General features: G+C 63.4%; 1 protein-coding gene across 13 annotated transcripts in view; it reads right to left on the bottom strand.

Annotated features, from left to right (window-relative positions):
- Window positions 1-24,390, bottom strand: part of PMEPA1 (prostate transmembrane protein, androgen induced 1) — a 47,816-nt gene that overhangs the window by 3,732 nt on the left and 19,694 nt on the right. For 12 of the 13 annotated variants that reach the window (XM_070051383.1, XM_070051380.1, XM_070051381.1 and 9 more), the window contains 2 exons: window positions 3,081-3,235; window positions 57-110 (listed from right to left, as the gene is read on the bottom strand). In XM_070051383.1, coding sequence (XP_069907484.1) covers window positions 57-110; window positions 3,081-3,194 — 168 coding nt within the window. In that variant the 5' untranslated portion in view covers window positions 3,195-3,235. Of the gene's footprint in view, window positions 1-56; window positions 111-3,080; window positions 3,236-6,542; window positions 6,983-24,390 lie in introns of those variants that run through there. The other variant, XM_070051388.1, reaches the window with a different exon arrangement.

The raw sequence follows: 24,390 nt of genomic DNA, 5'->3' as shown, positions 1-24,390 counted from the left end.
TCGCAGCAGCCACAACTCCGACAAGGGAAGGGGGCCGGGCAGGCGCTGGCTCTCACCTCCGGGATTCCGCCTCCTGACACGGTGCTCTCCGAGGGCCAGAGGCAGCCTTCCTGTGTGGGAGGGAACAGGGACAGGCAGGTCAGTGCCATGCGCAGAGGGCCAGAGCTGCGGGGTTTCGCCCAGGAGTCGGCTCTCGGGCCCGCCCTGGCCTGGTCAGTTTCTCGAGGGCTGCGACCGCCTCCTTGCACTTGCCCTTGCCGAAACATGCACGCGACGCGTGGGTCCCCCCGGACGCTCGGCACCTTGGAACAAACCCTCCACCAGCGCCCATCGGCCTCCTGGCCTCGGCCACCTGCCTGCCGTGTGGCCTGGGGCCAGCCACTGGGCTCTGAGGCCCTCGACGTGCGTGCGAGCTTTGGCTAAGGCTGCCCGGCCGCTCCACTCCACTGCAGGCCTCCCTCCGCCTGACCGCACCCCCCAGGGCCTGCTGCCACCAGACAGCGGCCACGTTTCACCTGCGATCATCCTGTCCTTATTTATGTGCCTGTGCGGTATGAGCCAGCGATTACTCACGTCCCAGTTTATGACCAAGCAACGTCTCGCTCCCAGCCAGCGAGGCACTCGGTACCACTTCTGTCGCAAGCTCTGGGGCGGGCACAGGGCCAGAGTCGCCACCTCACGAGGCTCAGGTCCTCTGCCCTGAGACTCCGCAGGGCCCTGCGGCTCCCTCCAGGAAAGCCGCATCCCCACGCTAGCACCGGCTGCTAAGTCGCCCCAGGTGTTTCTGGGAACAGCCCTGGGCCTAGGACAAGGGATGTCATTGAGTTTTACGGCTTCACTGGGATATAAACTCACACCTTCCAAGTACACAGCCTGATTACGTTTGGGCAAATGCCTATATTAAGAACCCGTCACTGGGGCTGGCGCTGTGGTGCAGCAGGTTAAGCCACCGTCTGCAACACCTGCATCCCATGAGGACGCTGGTTCAAGTCCCGGCTGCTCCACTTCCAGTCCAGCTCCCTGCTAACGGCCTGGGAAAGCAGCGGAGGACGGCCCAAGTGCCTGGGCCCCTGCACCCACGTGGGACCCCGGAAGAAGCTCCTGGCTTCAGCTTGGCCCAGCCCTAGCTGCTGCAGCCGTCCGGGGAGTGAATCAGCAGATGGAAATCTCTCTCTCTAATTCTTTAAAATACATCTATTTTTTTAAAAAAATAACTGTCATCACCACCAACATAATGAACGTATCTCTCGGCCCCAGAGCACATCTCACCCGCAGCCCGGGCCGAACTGCCAGAGGGCGGCAATTTCCCTTAGGGCCACTAGGGGGCTCTGCAGCTCCCAGAACTGTTCCATGCCCCATGCGTTTGCCAGGTTGAGGTCAGGGGGGAGTCTAATCTAGGGAACAGCCTTGACATCGTTTAAGCTGCAAACGTCAGACCCCGGGGTCACTCCTGACAGCCCCCTCCCCTCTAGATTCTCCCTCCAGTGCGCAGCTCAAGTGCACACAGCTCCCCCTGCATCTCGGCCAGAGCCGCCCAGACCGTGGGCTGCAGACTCTGTCCCAGGAGGGCTGGACGGGGCTGGCCACACTGCCACCCTAACCCAGGAGGGACCTCCACCTGCACGAGAGACTAACAAGGCTCCCGCTTAGCAGCCGGCATCCCAGGGAAGGGCTCTCGCGGCCCCAGGTCACCAGGCAGCCCCAGCGGGAATCCTGCAGGTGCCACCCACAGGGGCAGCTTCCCCCTCCTCGACTGCGTGGGCACTGTCCCCACTGTCCCCCTCACAGCCTGACTGCCCCTCCTCCTTGTGCAGAGCCCCACGCCGAGGCGCACAGGGGCCAGACGGACAGCGGAGCGCGCGCTCCTGGGCTGCCAACTTCTCCCATGCGCCACACGCCTTCCTCCTCTGTAGCACAGGACGGGCTGTGACGGTGCCGGGGCCTCGGGCAGGTGCCCGTCCCAGCCTCTGCTCCGAAACGTGGGGAGCGCCCGAGTGCAGCCCGACCGGCGACAGCACCAGCAAGCAAGCCCCGGACGAGCCCCGGGCTGGAGCAGCAGCAGAGTTTCAGGGGTCTCCAAACAGGCCTGGCCTTGGCTGCCCAGGCTCCTGCCGTAGGCACCACAGCGGACGCCCTCGGCCCAGCAACCCAGGCCTGACGCGAGCAGAGATGCCCCCACCCTGCTGGGCGCAGGCCCCCTGGCGCAGGCTGGGGCCGACACTCTGAGCCTGACTCGCCTCTGTCCAGGGGCTCGGGTGCCACTGCCACCCCCAGGCATCCCCCAGAGCCGGGCGCCCACCAGGCACCGGCCGCTCGGTCACCACCCTCCCTGCACCCGGCGAAGGAACTGCGGTGACCGCGTGCCCGCCCCCCAGCACTGTCATCCCTAAGTCCCCTTCTCCAGCCCCACGGCAGCAAGCGCCTGTCTGTGCCGTCACGGGCCCAGGGTGCAAGGCAGTGCCGGGCACACACACAGGACACAGGACGCAGCATACAGCAAACGACACACACAGAACACACATAGCACAGGGCACACACAGGACACACACACAGGACACAGCACAGGGCACACACAGAGCACACATAAGACACACAGCACACGCACAAGACACAGCACACAGAGCACACACACAGGACACAGCATAGGACACACACAGGACATACACACAGCACAGAGCACACACACACACAGAGCACAACACAGAGCACACACACAGGACGCAGCACAGGGCACACACACAGGACATACACACAGCACAAACAGAGCACACACACACAGAGCACACACAAGACACACAGAGCACACACACAGCACACAGCATAGGGCACACACAGGACACAACACGCAGCACACACAGAGCACACACACAGACAGGACACAGCACAGGACACACACACAGCACACACACACAGAACACACACAGGACATACACACAGCACAAACAGAGCACACACAGCACACAGGGCACACACAAGGCACACACAGCACACACAGCACAGAGCACACACACAGTACACACACAGCACACTGTGAGTGTGTGGACCCTCTCCCCCCGCCCCTCTCCAGTTCCAGGCCTTACCGAGGCGAGGGTGTCGCCCCTCCGGCGGGCCTGGCTGTGCCGGCTGATGAGCGAGTGCGGTGACAGCCGGTAGTGGTTCAGCAGGCACGTGATCACCACCACCACCACCATCATCACCACCACGATGATGAGGATCTGCACGAACTCCAGCTCCGCTGTGGGGAGAGAGGCGCGTGAGACACGGGCGCAACGCTGGGCTTCACCCCTGCCCCACCCCAGGGGTCACAGAGGGGCGCGTGAGACGTGGATGCAACGCTGGGCTTCACCCCTGCCCCAGGGGTCACAGAGGGGCGCAACGCTGGGCTTCACCCCTGCCCCACCCCAGGGGGTCGCAGAGGTGTGCAATGCAGGGCTTCCCCTCTGCCCCACCCCAGGGGGTCACAGAGGGGCGCAACACTGGGCTTCCCCTCGCCCCACCCCAGGGGATCGCAGAGGGGCGTGTGAGATGCGGGGCGCAATGATGGGCTGCTGGGCTTCTCCCCTGCCCGTGTGGACAGGCAACGCTGGAGCCTGGCACATACATGTGGATGCACGGACACAAACCAACACACACACGCGAGCTAAAGCCGCAGCACGCACACGGCACACCCCGCATGCCACACACACACACACACAGCTCCACCCCCAAGGACGCGGGGTGGGGAGGGCCGCACTGCCCTCGCCGATTCGGGAACGAGACCGTGCAGATGGCTGCAGACACTGCCCCTCTCGTGGCCTGGGCTCGGCTTGTTTTTCTCCTCGAAGGCAGAAAAACCCTCAAGTGCTGGAAAAGGAAGACAGTTATTTTGATCCCGCCTGAGCCGGGCGGATTGTGCTGACCCAGCGGGCCTGTGCCTCGGCAGCTGGCTGCGGCTGTGCCAGCAGAGCCCCCAGCCACTGGGAGGCAGCACCGGGGGCTGAGTCCAGCAGCCTGGCCCCGCTCAGCGCGCCCAGCCCAGGCGCACAGGACGGTGCGTCCCGGGTCCCAGGGGACAGCGCGCCCAGCCCCGGGCACACAGGACGGTGCGTCCCGGGTCCCAGGGGACAGCGCGCAGCCCCGGGCACACAGGACGGTGCGTCCCGGGTCCCAGGGGACAGCGCCCAGCCCCGGGCACACAGGACGGTGTGTCCCGGGTCCCAGAGGACAGCGCGCAGCCCCGGGCACACAGGATGGTGCATCCCGGGTCCCAGGGGGCAGCACGCAGCCCAGGCACACAGGACAGTGCGTCCTGGGTCCCAGGGGACAGCGCCCAGCCCTGGAGCACAGGGGACTCCCCAGTGCTGCACCCAGCCACAGGGTCATGCCCAGCAGACTGGACTCCTCCTCCCCAGACAGAACAGCGGGGTGGGGGAGGAAGCTGGGAGCGGCCAGGCAGGTCTCGGCTGGGAACTACAGAGGACAGGCACGGGGGTGCCCGTGTGTCCATGCTTGGGCCACCAAGAGGGGACCCAAAGTCATACTTGGGCCCAAACCAGGCCAGCTTGTCCTCGGGGGAGAGGTGAGGTCAAGAATGCTTCCTGATGCACACACGCCTGTCCCTGGGACCACAGCCCTGCGCCACGCCACCCGGCCTGTCCCTGAGACCACAGCCCCGCGCCACGCCACCAGGCCTGTCCCTGGGACCACAGCCCCGCGCCACGCCACCCAGCCTGTCCCTGGGACCACAGCCCCGCGCCACGCCACCCAGCCTGTCCCTGGGACCCATAGCTCCGTGCCATGCCACCAGGCCTGTCCCTGGGACCACAGGCCTGTGCCACACCACCTGGCCTGTCCCTGGGACCCACACATACACAGAGCGACCGGGTCCTTCCTAGACGGCAGCGGGCCCTGCACAGGGCTGAGCACCTGCGTTCAGGTGCCCTGATCACACAGTTGGTGCAGGAGCCCAGAGCTGGTGGCTCCAACCAGCTCAGCCCCGGGAATCCCATCTGAGCTGGATGGGCTGAGGAGGCACCCGGGCAGGACACAGCCCCACCTCGCCCTGGAGGGGCCGGGGGAGAGGCAGGAGAAGCTCTGACAGCCTGAGGCTCCCACCGGGAGGACCTCAGCCCGGGTCGCGGTGGCCACACCGCCTGCTCCCCGGGCGAGGGCCGTCTGGAGCCTGGCAGCCAGGCCTGACTCCACATGGCCCCGGTCTGCCCGTCGGGGCCGGGATAAAGCCGCGCATTCAGGGGACACACAGGGCCTGCTTTGTGCAACGCCCACGCCTGCTCCCCAGAGTGGCCTGCGAGGCCCGGCCCCCAGCCCCGTGCACGATTCACCCCGGCTGGCGGAGCCCCCTCCCACGGGTTGTCTCCAGGGGCCCTGAGGGAGCGGGCGGTGGCTGCCTTTGTCCCTTGACCCAGGTCCTGGCGCCTGTGGGACCCAAGCCAGCCACAGTGGTGGGGACGAGGCTGAGGAAGCAGGGCCAGCGGGGCCAGCAGGGTGTGGACAAGTCCCGGCGGCCTTCCTGACCTGCCACGGTCAGTGGCCATCGGGAGCGGCTCCAGCCATGGACAAGACCTCAGGGAACTCGAATGGGACACCCGAGGCAGGGGAAGGGAGACAACCCAGTCACTGCCTGGCCAGGCTTGGTGACCCCTGGTGACCCTACAGCCTGGAGGCCACTCAGAGGGTCTGAGAGTCACAAGGATTCTCTGCATGGGGGCGGGGACCTAAGTCACATGACCGAGGTCCTGGGCTGGCTCTGGGTGGCTCTTGCCACGTGCTCGGCCCACAGTGCTTCCTAAAGCTGAGCACGATGAACGGGGACCCCAGCTGCAGCGGCCCCAGGAGCTCAGAGAGCTGAGGAGGGCCAAGGTCAGGGCCAAGGTCAGGGCCAAGGTCAGGGTTCCGGCAGAGCAAGACAGGGAAGCCGGACCCTAGCGGCTACAGCCAGGCATGGAAGCGTCAACGGGGGCAGGACAGGCTCTCCCGCTGGCCCCAGGACCTCCACCCAAGTCCAAGCCCACCCACCCACTCCACCCTCCCTGCTGCGAGGAAGGAAGGAGAAGCACGCAGGACCCTGGAGCATCACGGGGACCTCCCGAGGGGCCCGGCAAGGACTGCCGTGGCTGAGGGTGAGGGACGAGCGACTCCGGTCCTGCCGACAACACACCCACCGCCACGCACGCCCACACCCAGGGGGCTGCCTGGAAACACAGCACACATGCACCTGCTGGTGGAGATCACAAACTGGAGGCCCGCGGACCTGAGTCCCCATCCCTGGCCCCAGCAGTGCTCACGCTCGGCATCACGGGAACGGAGCCCAGGCAGCCACGCCCGGCACGGGCTGTGCCGGCAGCCACGCATGGCACACCTGGATGCTGCCTGCCTGGCCCCTGCCGGCACCCACGCCTCTACCACCTCCTCCTGTGCCCACGGCAGACAGAGCTAATCAAGCCCTGTGCCCACGGCAGACAGAGCTAATCAAGCATGAGCTCCCTGCCCTGCCGAGTGCACAAACCCCTCTATGAGGCACCAGGAACCAGGAGGTGCCTCACCTCACCCCAGGGCCTCAGAGTCAACTTCAAAGCATGGGGGCTGGTGCTGTGGAGTAGCGGGTGAAGCCGGCGCCAGTTCGAGTCCTGGCTGCTCCTCTTCCGATCCAGCTCTCTGCTGTGGCCTGAGAAAGCAGTGGAAGATGGCCCAAGTGCTCAGGCCTCTGCACCCACGTAGGAGACCCGGAAGAAGCTCCTGGCTCCTGGCTTCAGATTGGCGCAGCTCCGGCTGTTGCAGCCATCTGGGGAGTGAACCAGCAGATGGAAGCTCGCTCGCTCTCTCTCTCTCTCTCTCTCACTGCCTTTCAAATAAATAAATCTTAACAAAAAAAAAGTATACTTCAGGGCCAGTGCAATGGCGTAGAGGGTAAAGCCAGTGCCTGCAGTGCCAGCATCCCATATAGGTGCTGGTTGGAGTCCCAGCTGCTCCACTTCCGATCCAGCTCTCTGCCATGGCCTAGGAAAGCAGCAGAAGACGGCTCAAATCCTTGGGACCCTGCACCTGCGTGGGAGACCCGGAATAAGCTCCTGGCTCCTGGCCTCAGATCGGTGCAGCTCCAGCTGTTGTGGCCATCTGGGGAGTGAATCAGAGGATGGAAGACCCCTCTCTCTCTGCCTCTGCCTCTCTGTAACTTTCAAGTAAATAAATATCTTAAAAAACAAAAAAAGTTCAAAGCATGACAGGTGCACGCAGCAGCACCAACGTGGACACATCTGCAGCCCCCGACAGCTCCCAACCCTTCCGCGCCCCCTCATCTGCAGCCCCCGACAGCTCCCAACCCTCCTGCGCCCCCATCTCAGCCCCCAACACCTCCCGCGCCCCCATCTCAGCCCCCGACAGCCCCCAACCCTCCCGCGCCCCCATCTCAGCCCCCGACAGCCCCCAACCCTCCCGCGCCCCCATCTCAGCCCCCGACAGCCCCCAACCCTCCCGCGCCCCCATCTCAGCCCCCGACAGCCCCCAACCCTCCCGCGCCCCCATCTCAGCCCCCGACAGCCCCCAACCCTCCCGCGCCCCCATCTCAGCCCCCGACAGCCCCCAACCCTCCCACGCCCTCATCTCAGCCCCCGACAGCTCCCAACCCTCCGGCGCCCCCATCTCAGCCCCCTACACCTCCCAACCCTCCCGCGCCCCCATCTCAGCCCCCGACAGCCCCCAACACCTCCCGCGCCCCTCATCTGCAGCCCCCGACAGCCCCCAACCCTCCCGTGCCCTCATCTCCGCCCCCGACACCTCCCGCGCCCCTCGTTTGTCCCTGAGAATGCAGGGTGGCTGGCAGGCCCTGTGCTGCACACGGCCGCGCTCGCATGGCTCAGCGCCCTGCCCCAGGACAGCACACAGGGCACGCGTGCAAGCGCAGCCCCCTCCCCGTCTCTCCGGGCATCTGTGAGCCTCAGGCAGCTCATCCACAAGCTCCGACAGCACCCAGCAGGCTGCACCCAGGGCACACGACCCTGCCTCAGTTTCCCTAAAGTGCTCAGGATGACATGCTGCCGGGGTCCTCCCACTGCCCTGTCCCAGGCTCTCAACTTTCCTGGGGACACAGGACGCAGCCACTGGCCACAGACACGGTCTCGTCCTCGGCTCCAGCTCGCTGTGCGCACTGGCTGTGAGCCACGCGGGGCTCTGAGCCTCCCCCTCGGCCCCAGCTCGCTGTGCGCACTGGCTGTGAGCCACCCGGGGCTCTGAGCCTCCCCCTGCAGGGCCCATCACCACGCCCCTTTTGCAGATGAGCAAACGAAGGCTTGGGGAGAAGCTGCCCCCAATCCTGCAACTAGGAAGAACAGGGCTGGGTCCCCCCTCCCCGCCGCCACCACGGACCCCGCGTCTCCACCTGTGCTCGCCAGCGAGGCAGGCAGGGAGGCCCAGGGTTCCCTGCCTGACCTCTGTCCCCAGGGCCAGGGTCCGAGCTGAGGTCAGCCCAACACCAGGCCCTGTCCAGCACCCAGCCTGGGAACGGGAACCTCTGGGAGGCAAACGTCCCACCCTGTTCCCCCACTCTGCTCCGGGCAGGGCCCGGGCGTAGCGTCTGTCCGCTTTCCTTGTCATCTCCCCCTAGGGGTGAGTGGTGGAGGCGGCGGGCTCTGGAGACCACACCCATCCCCCCCCCACACTGTAATTTCACTTAGGTCTCTCCCCCTGCCTCGCTGGGGGTGCGTACTCACCCCTACTCCTCCCTCGGCCATCTCACACCAGGACAAATGGCTGCGTGCAAGGGCCCCTGACCACCCGGCCCTTCCACCCATCGGCTCACCGAGTCCAGTCATTCTTGAGAGTGTGCCCCCCCCCCCATATTATACAGGAAAATAATCAGACTGAGAGAGGCGAGGTGATCGGCCAATGACCCCACAGTCCAAGGGCCCAGAGCCCCGTTTCTCTGACCCCAAAGACTCCATCTTCGCGGCAGGGTTAGAATGACCGGGTGGGCCCAGGGACGAGGGTCTGCAGTACCATAAATAGCATAGCTTCCAGGGAAGGACTGCACAGAAATGCCCAGAGCGGGGCCAGCGCTGTGGCGCAGCGGGTAAAGCCGCTGCCTGCAACAGACACCCCACGTGGAAACCGGTTCAAGTCCCGGCTGCTCCACTTCTGAGCCAGCTCCCTGCTAATGGCCTGGGAAAAGCAGCGGAAGATGGCCCCAGTGCTTGGGCCTGTGCACCCTCATGGGAGACCTGGGCGAGGCTCCTGGCTCCTGATTTGGCCTGGCCCAGCCCTGGCTGTCACACCCACTTGGGGAGTGAATCAGCTCCACCTCTCTCTGTCGTTCTTTCAAATAAATAAATCTTTAAATAAGGAAACCAAGGCCCAGAGCAACGCCCTCCGCGGGGTCCACAGAGCCGGTGTTGGTGGCTGGCGGGACCACGGCACACATTCCTGGAGGGGTCAGGCGGAGTTCCGGGCACCGGCCGTGGCACGACAGCTTCCCGCCACCTCCCGTGTGCGGGACACCCCGCGAGAACTTCTTCCTCCTCACTCTCACAGCCCTGGATCACAGCCAAACTTCCAGGCTGAGCTCCGTGCCTGCTTGTGGCCGGGCAGCCAGGGAGAACACAGCTGGCTAAAAAGGAAGCTGATCGCGCTGCGAGCCAGCGACCCACCTCCCCCCAGACCCGTGACCCAGAAGCAGCACGCACAGCCGCACGTGTGCTACCGGACGACGGCCACATGAAAGACGACCTGGCCCTGAGTTTTACAGGGGTCGGGGCCCGTGGTTTCCACCAGTTCAGGTTCAGTCCCTGTTCTTGGCGACGGAGCTGGAGCCGCCCTCAAGCCCAGCCAGAGTCCCCCCAGGGCGCACGAGAGAGAGACAGCGTAGAACCGGTTAACGGGTGACGCCCCTGCCCAGCCCCGGTCTGCCACTAATAACCGGAACGGCAGCGGTGCTGGGCTGGAGAGCTGGGCAGAGTCCACCTGGCTCCTGCCAGCGCGAGGGAGGTCTCCAGACAAATGACCGCCGCCGCCGCCCCCCTGCCTCCTGGCTGCCGGCCGGCGCACGCGGCCCTGTCTGGCCTCCTGGCCGCACACCGAGGAATTAGGAATTGGCACTGTCTGAAATTTATGAAAATCTAATCTTGTTAGGCCTGCCTGCATGAGACCTGCCAGGAGCGCCTCATTGTTAGTCGGCACAGCCCCAGCCGGCCTGGGCTCCAGCCACTTCCTGTGCTGTGCCCCCCACCCCCTCGGCGACAGGCGAAGAGCCCAGCCCCCACTCACCCTGAGTTTCAAGTCAAAGGGATATCTTGCTGATTGTTCTTGGTGCCATTTCAACCCTCTCCCTCCCTCCGCCCCCGACAGCCGGTTTCCTTCTTAGAGTCAGACCTTGCGTGGATTAAAACACAAAAATCCCGCTCCCTTTCTCTTGAGGTTTGGGGGCGACCTGCCAATCTAGGCCAGCGTTCTCGCTCTGAGGAACAGCCGAAGCTGCTTTGAGAGTGGGGGCCTGGCTTCGGGCCAGGGGAACCCTGAGAGGCGGCTGGGTGCTGGGAGGGCAGAGGGACTCAGGTTAGGGGCCCCACGCGCCGCTCCCTGCCCTGTGCTCATGCAGAACCTGGGGCACAGGTGGGAAGTGGAAGCGAGGCCTTGGGGTCCAGGACTCCCGTGCAGGCTCAGCTGCTCGCTGGGGCCTGGGGCAAACCGCACAGCGGCCTCCTCCTCTGGGAAACAGGGGAGCGGACCTGCCCCCCACCGCCCGGGCTGCGGCAGGAACAGGCCAGGGAACGCCAGGAGGCTGCCTGGCGGGCGAAGCCTGCGCTTGGGATCAGAGCGCTGGGTCCCAGCTTGCTGGCCAGCACCCGGGAGGCAGCAGGTGATGGCCCAAGTACCTGGGTCCCTCCCACCCAAGTGGGAGACGGGGTGGGGCTCCTGGCCCTTGGTTTTGGACTGGCCCAGTTCTGGTTGTTACAGGCATTTAGGGAGTGAGCCAGTGGATGGAAGCACTCTCTCTCTCTCTCTCTCTGCCTTTCAAATGAATAAGTGAAAAAAAAATCTAAACTATGAAACAAGAAGCCTTCCAGGAGGGGACGTCTGGCCACCCAAGCAGGCCACGGACAGCTCCACTCGGAGGCCCCCCACCCCTTCCCGACACGGTCAGCTGGGCCCCAGCACATGCTGACCACCTCCGGGGGCTGCCCTCCCCAGCCTCTTCCCTGGGCCTCTGCCTGTGCTCACGCTAACCACCCCCTGCTTTCTGGTCTCTCAAAGCACCAGCCGCCGCCCCACCAGCCCCGAGGACCTCTGCACGTGTCCACATGGCTCCCTCCAGCGTCACTGGGACGTCCCCGGGGCACCCCGTCTGAAACGGCCCTCTGCTCCCAAGCCCCAGGCCCCATTCCCTGTCCATCAAGGAGTTCCCGCCTCTCCCCCCGGAGTGGACGCAGCTTAGCCTCCAGGGCAGGCACAAACTCATTCCCTAACAAACGAGCGTGTCCTTCGTTATGTGCAGGTGCCGAAGCCCCTGCAAGCTGACAACAGACCCAAGCCAACCAGGATCCACCTCAGTGTCCCCCCAGGGGCTGGCAACACAGAGGGGCGGGACATCAGGCCACCTGTGTGTCCTGACAGGAAGCCGCCAGGTAGGACGGACTCGTCTGGGGTTTAAGAAGAACAAGCGTACATTTCTCTTAAAAGGAAAGGCGGGATCTGCCGATACACACCTGTGTGGTGGGTAACTCTGTGCCCGCCAGACCAGGGGCCAGCAGGGGGCACAGGGACCCGCCGGTCGTGGGTATGGGGGAGGGGGAGGAGGAGCGGTCCCTTCCGTGTGACACACGTCTGCATTGCAGCACCTCCAGGCACACGCAGGTGCATTTATGGTGGAACCGGGGACCCGAGCTCCGTGCTCCCCGTGATGAAGCCTCCCGCGTGGTCCCCGCAGAGGCGCTGTCACCCTGCTGTGACGAGGAGGCTGGAGGGGCCTGGGGTTGGCGGGAGGCACGCGCAGAGGCTTCCAACTGCCCGGGAGCAGCAGGTGCAGCAGGGAGTGTGCCCACTGGGCAGCAGGGCACCTGTCCACTCCTGCAGGCTCCCCTGACCCGGAACCCAGGGTGGCGTCCAGGCACCCAACAGTCCTGTCTCCTTCCCCGGGCCGTGGCCACCCATGGAAGCTGCCCTGTGACGCAGGGGCTGGCTGCCTGTCCCAGGCACCAGGCCACTCCTGGGAAGTGGTGTCCTGTCTGGACCCTGACGCGGCTGCACGGCACAGGGGATGACAGCAGGTTCCGAGGACACTGTCTCATCTCCTGCTTCGTGCCCCAGGAACCACACGCACGCCTCTGCCTGCACCACTCCCCGTCGCTCCTTACCTGGCTGGCTCTCAACAGGCATCCCACCCCTCCATCCACCATTCACCATCCACCATCCACCCCCTCACCTACCCACCCATCACCTACCCACCCACCCATCTATCCATCTACCCCTCCAGCCACCATCCATCCACCCACCCACCCATCTATCCATCTACCCCCTCACCTACCACCCATCCACCATCATCCATCCATCCACCCACTCTCCTATCCACCCATCTACCCATCATCTATCCACCATCCACCCATCTATACCCATCATCCATCCACCATCCACCCACTCACCTACCCACCCACTCACCTACCCATTCACCCATCTATCCATCTACCCCCTCCAATCACCCACTCACCTACCCACCCATCCATCCATCCACCATCCACCCATCTACCCACTCACCCATCTACCCACTCACCCATCCACCCACTCTCCTATCCACCCACTCACCTACCCATCCACCCATCTATCCATCTATACCCCTCCATCCACCATCCACCCATCCACCCCCTCACCTACCACCCATCTACCCATCATCCATCCATCCACCCACTCTCCTATCCACCCACTCACCTACCACCCATCATTCACCCATCCATCCATCTACCCATCATCCACCCACTCACCTATCCATCCACCTCTCTCCTCCATCCACCCATCCACCCACTCTCCTACCGACGTATCCACCCATCTTCCCATCATCCACCCATCCATCCTCCCTCCCTACCAGGCACTGGACCTGAGACACACACCTCCTGACCCAAACCTCCACCCTCGGGTCTCAGGCGCACGCACACCCACATCTCGGTGCTGCCTGGCCCTCCCTGTCCAGGCTCCCACAATAACTAGCATTCGGCCCCCCACCCTGGGGTGTGAGTGCTGCAGAGTGGGGGTCCTGCTCAGTGCTGCAGATCCTTCCAGCCCAGACTGGGCCTAGCGTGGGGCTTAACAGAGAAGGCTCCACATGAGAGTGTCCCAGCGGGAAACCCCGAGGGACCACACATGCGCGCGCGCACACACACACACACACACACACAGCCAAGGCGCGTCAATTAGGCAATAAATACAGGTCTGGCTTCAAAGGATTCCAAAGACAACTTAGCCCCACAGCTTGTGTGAGCATCCCCTTTAACTGTGCCTGTGTTGGTTGGCAAAGGGCTGGGGGTGAGCTGACTTCCGATACCCTGGTGGCAGCAGCTCGGGAGCCTGCACTGCTGGGGCGCCGCGTCGGGCGCTCAGAGGTCGTGTTGCAGGAGGCAGCCGGGGCGGAAGCTGCACCTGCAGCCCCGAGCCGGACCCTGCTTGTGGGGGACAGGAGGTGGAGTGAGAGCCCAGGGCCCTGCGATCATTCTGGAACCTCATGCTTAAACGTTCCTTCTACAAGAAAAGACAAAGCCGCGCCTTTTATCTTCCTAGCTATTATCCAAATGGAAAAGACTAATGAGATTTTTTCCCCTATTATCACCAACATTGAACATCTTTAAACACCCGCTGTCAGCAAAGTATCAATCACCGCTCCAGAGGTATTGGCAAATGGAGGGAACTCACGGCGGGGGGCTGGCCCCGCCGAGGGCCACGTCGGAGGGCCACGTCTTGTGGACTGAGGGTGGGGAGAGGGCTGCCCCCGCTGAGGGCCACGTCTTGTGGACTGAGGGTGGGGACACAGCGGGAATGCGTCTGTCTGCGATGAAGGTGCCACCGCCTTCTCAGAGGGCATCTCCTGCCACCCAGCGAACGCTGGCCCAGCACAGCGTGGGACACAAGTACCTCCGACCGTGGCGGGCCCGGCCAGTCTCAGCACGGAGGGCGCTCGGAGCGTGTGTCGGGGGCTGCCCTGGGCAGAGCAGGACGCGCAGCGACGTCCTCGGGCTCCTCCCACCAGACGCTAGGAGCTCCACGTCCTCTCCACTGTGACAGCCACTAAGGCCCCCGCCACTGCCCAGTGTCCCCTGGCTGAGAAGCCCCGGGCCACCACGCTGATGGGGCACAGGTGCTGGCAATCACGGCTGGGCAGAGAGTGAACTGGGCGGTGTGGACCGTGGGCCCAATCTCACAGCCAACCCGACCGGGAACCTGCACCACACTGCCCTGGACGGCCACCTCGGAAGGGGGGGGGCTCCTTTAAGACTTTCTGGGTGTCTGTCTATTGTTTGTGTATTTAATCCAAGACCATTCGTGTCCTTCACAGAAGCGACGCACACATGTGCTCCGAGGAGAGACCCCGGGAGGGTGCAGCCCGGAGGCGGTCACCCGGAGGCGGTCACCCAGGCAAACCCTCACCAGAGCACACAACCGCAGGCATCTTGATCTCAAACTTGACCTCAAACGCCCAAGTGTTCATTCTTGGGGCCGTGGAGTCCGTGCCTTTCATTACAGCAGTGCAAGCGAACAACACATCCTCGTGCAGAAGGACGGGGCTGACGGGGGTGGGGGGAGACCTGGCTGTGGGCAGTGGATGCAGGAGCCCTGCACTGGGAGATGGACCCACAGCAGCCCAGGTGCCTTCCAGCTCCACGCGTGGATGCCCGGGTGGGCGGCAGGGAGTCTAAGTTTATTTTCCACGGCTGAATCTGTCGCGAGGGACTCTGCAGTCCGATGCACCTGTCTGAGCAACACCTGTTCAGCGGGCACCTGCTTCACGCCAGGCCCTGCACCTGCTGGAGGTGTCGGGCGGCCAAGGCCAGGCCCCGGGAGCTGGGATTCCCGGAGCGGCCACGGCCCTTCCTGTTGGGACTGTGCGCTGTCTCCTGGGGAGCAGAGGGATTCGAACCTGAGCCCCCAGCAACCTGGACTTATTTCTGGAGACCAGTGTGGACATCTGATCAATCACCTGGCCTCTCCCACAGCTGTCTCCAACAGGACACGTGTGACAGGTGCAGGGGCTCTCGCGCGTCCTGCGCCCGTCCGAGGGGGTTTCTGGCGTCTCATGTAACTTTGCCAGCAGCGCCCAGGAACAGTCCCGGCCTGCTGATCGCCCTGTGTTAGGGGCAGGGAATCGGACACGCAGAGAGGCACAAAGATACGCCCGAGAGGGCAGGGCCAGGCTCTCCTGACCAGGGACGCGGGAGCTGCTGTCACCACCACGGCTCCCCCTCGTCACACAAAGCCCCCGCAAGCACAGCCCGGACCCCCAGCCAGCAGCAACCCCCGAGGCCGTGCACCTCCCAGCTTCACAAAGTAGAAGTTACTTCTGTCACCACGGGGCCCCTCCCCCGCGCCACCTGCAGCCGGGCTCACCCAGCTCTGCGGGACTTGAGTGCCGAGGGGACCCCAGGCCACACAGCCTCCTTGCTGCACGTTTATCTGACCGCGTTCTGGAGGAAGGTTCCAGCGCACAGGCTGGTCCCACCGACGAGGCCACTGATGGACGGCTGGGCCCGGGAGGAGTCTGGCAGGGAGGGCGACCTGGCACCGAGGGGTAGGGGAAGCGGGGGAGGACCACCTGCCCACTCTGCATCCTCTGTGAGTGTCCTCCTTCACGGGGAGGCGGGGTGCCCGTCTTGCACAGGGGCCTGTCCCGGGTGTGCACCTGCTGAGCCCATGGCGGCAGCTCTGTCCGTATGGCCTCCTCCATTTCCTCTTTCAGGCAACAAGGAACGCAGATCCCAGAGAGACGCTCCAGACGCAGGCACCGCGGCCTCTCTCTGCCTGCACTCCAAGGGTGAAGCTGCCCTAGGCCTGGGTGTCACCTGCCCCCAAGGACAGCGACGGGGACAGAGCAGAGTGTGGGACGCGGGTCCGGCTCTGGATTCGAATTCTGCCTTGGAGTCCTCACTGTGTGGCACAGGTCTGCCTCGGTTTGACCCCCGTGGGGCTGCGGAAGGCCTGACTGAGCAGGCAGGAAGGTCCCACTCCCCAAACAGCAGCTGGTATACAGCAAGCGCACCCTAAGTGGTGACCACCGTTAGATCACACAGCAGGTGGCCCTGATGGATGTAACAAGGACATCAGCCGGACACTGGCTAATGATCTGGAGTGACGGATACTAAGCAGGTAAATTCAATTTACGGGAGAATCGGCAGAAAGAGAAAATGCGAGAAAAATGGAGAAAGCAGAAAAATCCATCACAGGACGGAGCTCAGGGGCGTCGCCTCTCCTGCCCTGGAAGGCAGAGCCAGGGGTGAGCTGCTCAGAGGCGGACCCGCCTGACTGCACCCTCTACTGCTGCCCCCTGCGCCACGGCCCAAACTCGGGGAGCCCGGGAGAGACCCCTCAAGAACAAGTGGTCTCAGGGCCGGCGCTGTGGCGTAGCGGGTTAACGCCCTGGCCTGAAGCACTGGCATCCCATATGGGCGCCGGTTCAAGTCCCGGCTGCTCCACTTCCGATCCAGCTCTCTGCTGTGACCTGGGAAAGCAGTAGAAGACGGCCCAAGTCCTTGGGCCCCTGCACCCACGTGGGAGCCCCGGAAGAAGCTCCTGGCTCCTGGCTTCAGATCGGCGCAGTTCCGGCTGTTGCGGCCAACTGGGGAGTGAACCATCGAATGGAAGACTGACTCTCTCTCTCTCCCTCTCCTCTCTCTCTCTGTGTGTGTAATTCTGACTTTCAAATAAATAAATCTTTAAAAAAAAAAGAACAAGCTGTCCTGCGTGTCACTCTAGCCTCCCTGCTCTGCCACTGCAGGCCCCCCCGCCCCAGTATTCTGCACCCACCCAGCAGAGCAGATAAAAAACCTCACCCATCGAATCAGTGCCTCCTCGTCACGCTCAGATTAAAGCCGCAAGAGGCCCAGCTGACCTCACTGTCCCACCGCCCATCTCCTGTCTTATTCACTGCACTTTAGCTATGCTGCTTCTCTCTTCCCACCCCAGGGCCTTTGCACACGCAGTTTGGTTTCTCCTAGATCACTCATCCCGAATGCATTCTCCTTTGACACCTGCCGGTGAACCGTCAGGGCCACAGGAACACACCGAGCAGCAGAGGGTCAGGGGCTCGGGCTGTCCCAGCTGTCACAGTTTGGCGGTGGGATCAGCTCTGTGCCTCTGCCTGCTTGTCTGTGGAGGGGGTGAGGCCCTGCCCCACTGGGGGACCCGCAGAAGACCAGCCAAGTCACGTGAGCTCCTGGGAGAGACTTCCGGATTCACGTGCTTGCCTGATTACCGTTGGTCCCATTTCACCATCAACACGAGAGGGCTGCGCTGTGGTGCAGGTAAAGCCGCCACCTGCATCCCACATGGGTGCCAGTTCGAGTCCCGGCTGCTCCACTTCCTATCCAGGTCTTTGCTAATGTGTCTGGGAAAACGGGAAGATGGCCCAAGTGCTTGGGGCCCTGCACCACGTCAGAGACCTGGGGGAAGCTCCTGGCTCCTGACTTCCACTTGCTTGCAGCATTTGGGGGGTGAACCAGTGGATGGAAGACCTCTCTCTGTCACTTGCCTGCTCGCTCTCTCTCTCTCTTCTCTCTAACTCTGCCTTTCAAATAAATACATCTTAAAAAAACAAATAAAGACAATGCGGCTCCACTGACGGGTCACTCCTGAAATGACAAAACGTGGGCCCTGAGCTAACCCCTGTACACGTGGGCCCTGAGCTAACCCCTGCACACACGTGGGCCCTGAGCTAACCCCTGCACACACGTGGGCCCTGAGCTAACCCCCGCGCACGTGGGCCCTGAGCTAACCCCTGCACAGGTGGGCCCTGAGCTAACCCCAGCACACGCAGGCCCGGAGCTAACCCCCGCACACACCCACAGGGTGCCAGGTTGGGGGACGGGCCCCAGGGCCCCAGGGATGGACCCGGCTGTGGCACTGGGCTCACGTAAGACGTCGTCACCTCAGGGGAAGCCGGAGCAGGTGTTCGGATCGCGCTCTGTCATTTCTCACAAGCGCACACTGAGGGCAACTACCTCAAAGGAAAAGTTGTTAGAAAGAAACGGGGGGCCCGGCGTCGTGGCGCACTTGGTTAATCCTCTGCCTGCGGCGCCGGCATCCCATATGGGTGTCAGTTCTAGTCCTGGTTGCTCCTCTTCCAGTCCAGCTCTCTGCTGTGGCCTGGGAGGGCAGTGGAGGATGGTCCAAGTGCTTGGCCCCTGTACCTGCGTGGGAGACCAGGAGAAGCACCTGGCTCCTGGCTTCAGATGGGTGCAGCGTGCCAGCCGTGGTGGCCATTTCGGGAGTAAACCAACGGAAGGAAGACCTTTCTCTCTGTCTCTCTGTCTATCTCACTGTCTAACCCTACCTGTCAAATAAATAAAAAAAAAATTAAAAAAAAAAAAAGAAAGAAATGGCACACTCTGGGAGTCTGGCACACCCTGGGAGGCCGGGTCCCTCAGCCTCACCTGGACCACAAAGTATCAGCCCACACCAGCAGCCTTTAGCCACCCTTGGGACAGGGCCTGGGCACCTCCCCTGGCCCTGGGGAGGGCAGGGGCCGACCCAGAAGCCACTTCCCATCTCCAGGCCCCCCCAGCTCCTGCTCATGGCACCTGCCATCTGGTGCCGCAGCCAACCACATGAAGCCATCTCATGGCTGTCACCCTTCAACTTCCAGGTCTGCCTCCCAGGTTTAAAGAAGAAATTCTAAACATTTATATTGTTTCTCTTTCTTAAAGGCAGAGTTACAGAGGGGCAGAGGGAGAGAGAGAGAGAGAGAGCGAGCGAGAGAGAGAGAGAGGTCTTCCATCCGCTGGTTCACTCCTCAGATGGCCACAACGGCCAGAACTGGGCTGACTGGAAGCCAGGAGCCAGGAGCTTCTTCCAGGTCTCCCGCTCAGATGCAGGGCCCAGGGACTTGGGCATCTTCTGCTGCTCTCCCAGGCCACAGCAGAGAGCTGGATCGAAGTGGAGCAGACACTTGAGCAGCTAGCGGCCATGTGGGATGGGGACTGCAGGCGGCGGCTTTACCCACTAGGCCACAGCGCCAGCCCTAAGACACGCATTATTAACACGTATTTAACACTGAGAACCGGGGACGGAAGCCTTTCCGGGCTGTGGAAGACTCGGCTCCTGCTGTGGTCCCCACAGCCCGAGCAAAGAACCACCAACCTCTTCCTGCCAGCAGACATGAGCCAGGGCAGGAGGCACAGCCTGCCGTATCCAGCAACTGGCAAGCAGCCCAGCCCAGAGCATCGAGTGCAGAGGCGTGGCCAAGGTCAAGTAGCACTGTACGCAGGGGGGGGGGGTCCCCACACAACGCATCAAACCAGGGCCACAGCCCCCAGGTGAAGGCTCGGGGTTCCCAAGGTCAAGCACCACTACAAACTCCTCTGCCAGCGGCCACTTCCGGCCTGCCATCAGGACGTGCGGGCTGCTCCGAGCCAGGCAGTGCGCTGGGGGCGCAGGGTCCCCCGCCGCCTCAGGACACCTGGACCCAGCTGGAAGGGGTCCAGTGCACTGAGCCCCTGGGAGAGAGACCGCCCCAGACAGCGTGGCCGGGGACCACCTCTCGCTGCAGGTGGCGCTAGGCTAAGAAGAGGAAGGCTGGGCAGAGGGCGTGAACAGCAGACGCACGCACCCTGAGCGGGGAGCCTCTGTCCCACTCCAGGACAAGCAGACACCCGGGGCCTGGGCTCAGAGCCCGGAGAAGCTGCGGAGACTTCCCGGAGGATGGGCGTGGGGCGAAGCCACCACTCGGGTGCCTGGCATGGGTCCCGGCTCCTCTGCTTCTGACCCCGCTTCCTCCTCATGTGCACCCTGGGAGGCGGCAGGTGATGGCCCAAGTCCCTGCCCCCCACAGCAGAGCCTGCCCCAGCCCCGGCTCCTGTAGACATCTGGGGAGTGAACCAGTGGATAGATCTCTCCGTCTGTTTTCCTGCCTCTCTGTCTTTCAGATAAAATCACACACAGGGCGAGTCCCCAGGTGTCACCTTACACCAGCACTGCTGTGGGCTGCGCCTCTCCCAGGCTTTCGCTCCTTAGAAGGGCGGCGGGGGGGGGGGGGGGGGCAGAGGCATTAATCCAAACACCAAATAAACCCTTTGTTGAAGCCCAGCTGTGCAAGCAAGTGCCGGAGCCTGATCTTGAAACTGGTTACGGTGGAAAGGGGCGGCCCCCCAGGCATCTTGAGTGGCTCAGATCACGGAGGCACGGGGACTGCGGAAGACCCAAGGACAGACCTGGGAAGAACCAGGGGCTGGGTCTAGGGCAGAAGGGACGGACAGGAGAGGGGGAGGAAGTCCACGTCACAGAGCAAAGCTGGGGAGAGCGGGAGCCTCTGCCTTCCAGTCTCCTGGGCACAGGGAGCCCTGGTCAGGCTGAGCCAGGCCGTGATGGCCGTGAGCTCGCTCATCTGCAAGGTGCGGTGAACAGGAGGCAGGAGCCTGGCTCACGCTGCAAGCCCCAGGGAACCGGGATGGAAATTACGGCTGGGGCCCATCAGACACCGTGGGGAGCTACAGCCGCGACAGCCCTGCCAGACTGTGCTGGGGGCCCATCAGACACCATGGGGACAGCTATAGCTGCGACAGCCCCGCCAGGCTGTGCTGGGGGCCCATTAGACACCGTGGGGACAGCTACAAACGCGACAGCCCCACCAGGCTGTGCTGGGGGCCCATCAGACACCGTGGGGACAGCTACAGACGCGACAGCCCCGCCAGGCTGTGCTGGGGGCCCATCAGACACCGTGGGGACAGCTACTGCCGCAACGGCCCCTCCAGGCTGTGCTGGGGGCCCATCAGACACCGTGGGGACAGCTACAGACGCGACAGCCCCACCAGGCTGTGCTGGGGGCCCATCAGACACCGTGGGGACAGCTACAGCTGGGACAGCCCCGCCAGGCTGTGCTGGGGGCCCATCAGACACCGTGGGGACAGCTACAGACGCGACAGCCCCACCAGGCTGTGCTGGGGGCCCATCAGACACACCGTGGGGACAGCTACAGCTGCGACAGCCCCGCCAGGCTGTGCTGAGAGGAAGAAGCACACCAGATCACTCACGGCTCCCAGATTCCCCGACACCCCATGTGTGACAGAAGAGACGGAGGCAAGAGCGTCAACCAGTCTGGCCCGGCTACGGCTGCTTCTCACTGGGGGGATTTCACCTGGCACCCGACACCTGGCAACAGCTGGGGGGGGGTGCTGGCATCCAGTGGTTAGAGGGGACATGGCTGAGTCACGCAATGGGCAAACAAGCCCCCCAGAGAAAAGAGTGACCCAGCCCAGGGTCCACAGCACCAGGTCCACGAGACCAGTTAGTGCCCAGAGCGCGGTGCCTGGAGACGTGGAAGCTGCTCGGTGAACATCGATCCTGACGGCGCACCACACACAGACAGCAAGCAAGCGAGGGACCGGCTCCCGGCGTAAGGAGTAGTAACAGCAGCCCTGCCCCAAAAAGACGCCTGAGACGGTGAACTTGGCAATGCCAGGGCCAGGCCCGCAGACACACGTCGGAAAAAAATCAGTGAGCAAGAAGAAGTGCAGGAGAGCGAAAAGCAGGCCAAGGGCAGCGCAGGAAACGCCACGGTGTGCAGCTTCCGCCTTTCCCACCGAGGGCCTGCGCCCCAGCACACAGGAGACTCCAGGCTCCGGAGCAGAGCTGCGCTCGGGCCGTTCTCCCGGGCCTGGGAGCTCCGTCCTCCCACTTGGATGCCACCCCAGCACGTCTGTCTCACACACCAGGAGTGCTGCCGAGAGCTGCGTGCGGAGAAGGGATCTAGGGCTGTGTCTGGGCCAGCAGCAGAGCGTGCTGTGATGGATTGGTGATGTCTGCTCTGAGTGCCAGCAGGGATGTGAGGCAGGCATCCCAGTCCGGTCCCTGTCTTCTCCGGGGCAGAGGAGGGAACCAGAAACCCCACCTGCAGCCTGGCCTCCAGGAGCCCCCCCCTCCCCCAGCCAGCCCTCGGGGTCTTCCCTTCCTGGGGGTGGCTCGTGGCCCCTTTGCAGGGGTCCCAGCAAGGAGAAAGGAGCCCCCCACTCCACCAGACCTTTTACTTAAGAAAAAACATCTTTAATTGGATTATCTCGTGTTTTTGTTACTGAGCTTTTTTAGTTACGCGGGAGCAGCATAGCTAGATCATACGGAAGATCTATTTTTAGTGTTTGAGGGGAAAAAAAAACCCTTTTCATCTTAGGATAATTGTAGGCTCACACACAAGCGTGAACAGTGACAGAGTCTCCACACCCCCTGCACCCAACCCCCCGGTGGGGGCAGCTGGCAGGGGGACCAGGAGCCGCTGCCCACTTCAGCCTCTCACTGGGAGCCTGGGGAGCCCCAGGGGAGGCAGCCAGCTGGGAGCACCCCCCACCCACACCCCAGCTCTGCCGCTGCCGATTCTGCCCACCCTTCAAGTCTCAAAGGGTACTTTCCAGACAGCCCCCCGGCAAGCAGCCTAGGCCTGGTCCCACCCACTCCTGCTTCCCCTCAGCTCACCGCCTGCCTCCCAGTGGCTCCCTGCGGCAGGTGCAGGCCTGCCCCTTCTCCAGGGTCCCCCCCAGCTCACACGGTAGGGGCACAGCCACCGCGGAAAGGAATAGGCAAAGCCAGTTCCCTGGAGCACCAGGCCCACCCCCCTCGGGCGAGGCGACATCACCATGTCCTCTCGTCCAGGGCCACACTAGCAAAGGCCTCGGTCTGGACTGAGGGCTCGGCCCTATGAACAGGGCTCAGCGGGAGTCCAGCTCCACCTCCGCTCTCTGAGCCTCAGTGTTCTCATCCATAAAATGGGGTCCCTGCTGACTGGGGTCCAGCATCCTGGGACTACCTGGAGCGTCACGGCCACCCACTGCTTTCCTAGAGGACTGTCCCCCTAATCCAGCCTCCGACAGTCCAGCAGTGCAAGCCTTACGCTCACAGCCCCCCAGCGGGAAGACAGCAAGACCGGCAGGCGTGAGGCACCTCTGTACCCACCGAGCGGCTGCGACAGCTCCCACTCTCGGTCTCAAGTCTGTGTCCCCAGTGCCAGCAGCCACCAGCGCTTCCTGGGGGAAGGCAAGTTCAATGGGCGAGCTATAAATATTTCTGCTGAACAGTGCCGGGAGTCGGGCTTTCTGCATGAGCAGGCCCCACGAAGGCAGGCGGCGCGCCAGGTCTGTCTGGAATTATGGAAATAGATGTTGTCTCCCGCTGCATCTGTTTTGCCTGACAAATGAACGGCAATTCGCCTCCTAAATAAGGCAGCGCACCAAGACCGGCGCAAACTCCTGCTCCTCCAGCTCTCCAGAAAAGAAGAAAAACGTCCAGGCGTGCCTCCCGACCGGAGCCGTGGAAACCAGACGTTCCTCGGGGCACAGCCTTGGGCTCCGCTCTCTGCGAGCGCGCCCCAGCGCTCCCCGAAGGGGGACGCGAGGAACCACTGCTCCCCACAAAGAGACGACCAGGAGGCACGGGATGGACTCACAACATCCCCAGGACCCCACACTCGACCAAGGGCGCGCACACCCACCCACGATCGCAGTGTCCCTGGGTTCTCCACGCCAGCACAACACTGCCTTTAATCACGCCAGGACACACACATCTGCCAGCCCAGGGAGCCAAGGCTTCTAGCCGACCGGCCCCTGTTAAGGCACATCCCTACTCTGGGGTGGCAGCCCACTGGGCTGCACCACACAAAACTTGTCTTCCCCTCAAAATATGCTACTTTGCGTTTCAAAGAACGACACCCACCAGCAAGGCGTAGACCCCAGCACTTCTGAGTCCCCGGGCTCCGCAGTGCAAGGTGCAGCCGGCGCCGGGAACCTGGACGACGGAGCGGCAGCTGAGCAGGTGCAGTGTGCAGCCCCCACCCTGGGGGAAGGGGACTCCCCCGGCTCCCTGAGCTGCAGGTTGGAAACCCTAGGAGCTACCTGGTCTGGAGCCCACCCCCCACCAGTGTGCCCCGTATGTGGAGCCCAAGGCAGACAGCAGACAGCGGTGGCTGAGGGTGCTTCTGCTTTTTTTTAAAGGGGGGGAGGGTGGTGAGGATCTGGCTGGGTGGGGGCAGCGCAAGGCCAGCTCGCCTTCCGGAAGCCCTCTCGCAGGGTCTCTGCCCTCCCCATCCCCCGTACATACACCTCGGCTGTCACTCAAGTTCCCAGGTCCCTCCTGGGCGGGGCGGTGGGACTCCCCTCCATCACCACTGGGCCCACTTGTGCGGTCACCGCAGGACAATGCATTCTGCTCCAGGGTGGGGGGCTTGGAGACCCT

This window comes from Oryctolagus cuniculus, chromosome 11 (assembly GCF_964237555.1).
Source record: "Oryctolagus cuniculus chromosome 11, mOryCun1.1, whole genome shotgun sequence".
Taxonomy (NCBI): domain Eukaryota; kingdom Metazoa; phylum Chordata; class Mammalia; order Lagomorpha; family Leporidae; genus Oryctolagus; species Oryctolagus cuniculus.
Note: the sequence above shows the minus strand (reverse complement) of the source record. Positions and strands in the feature narration are given on the sequence as shown.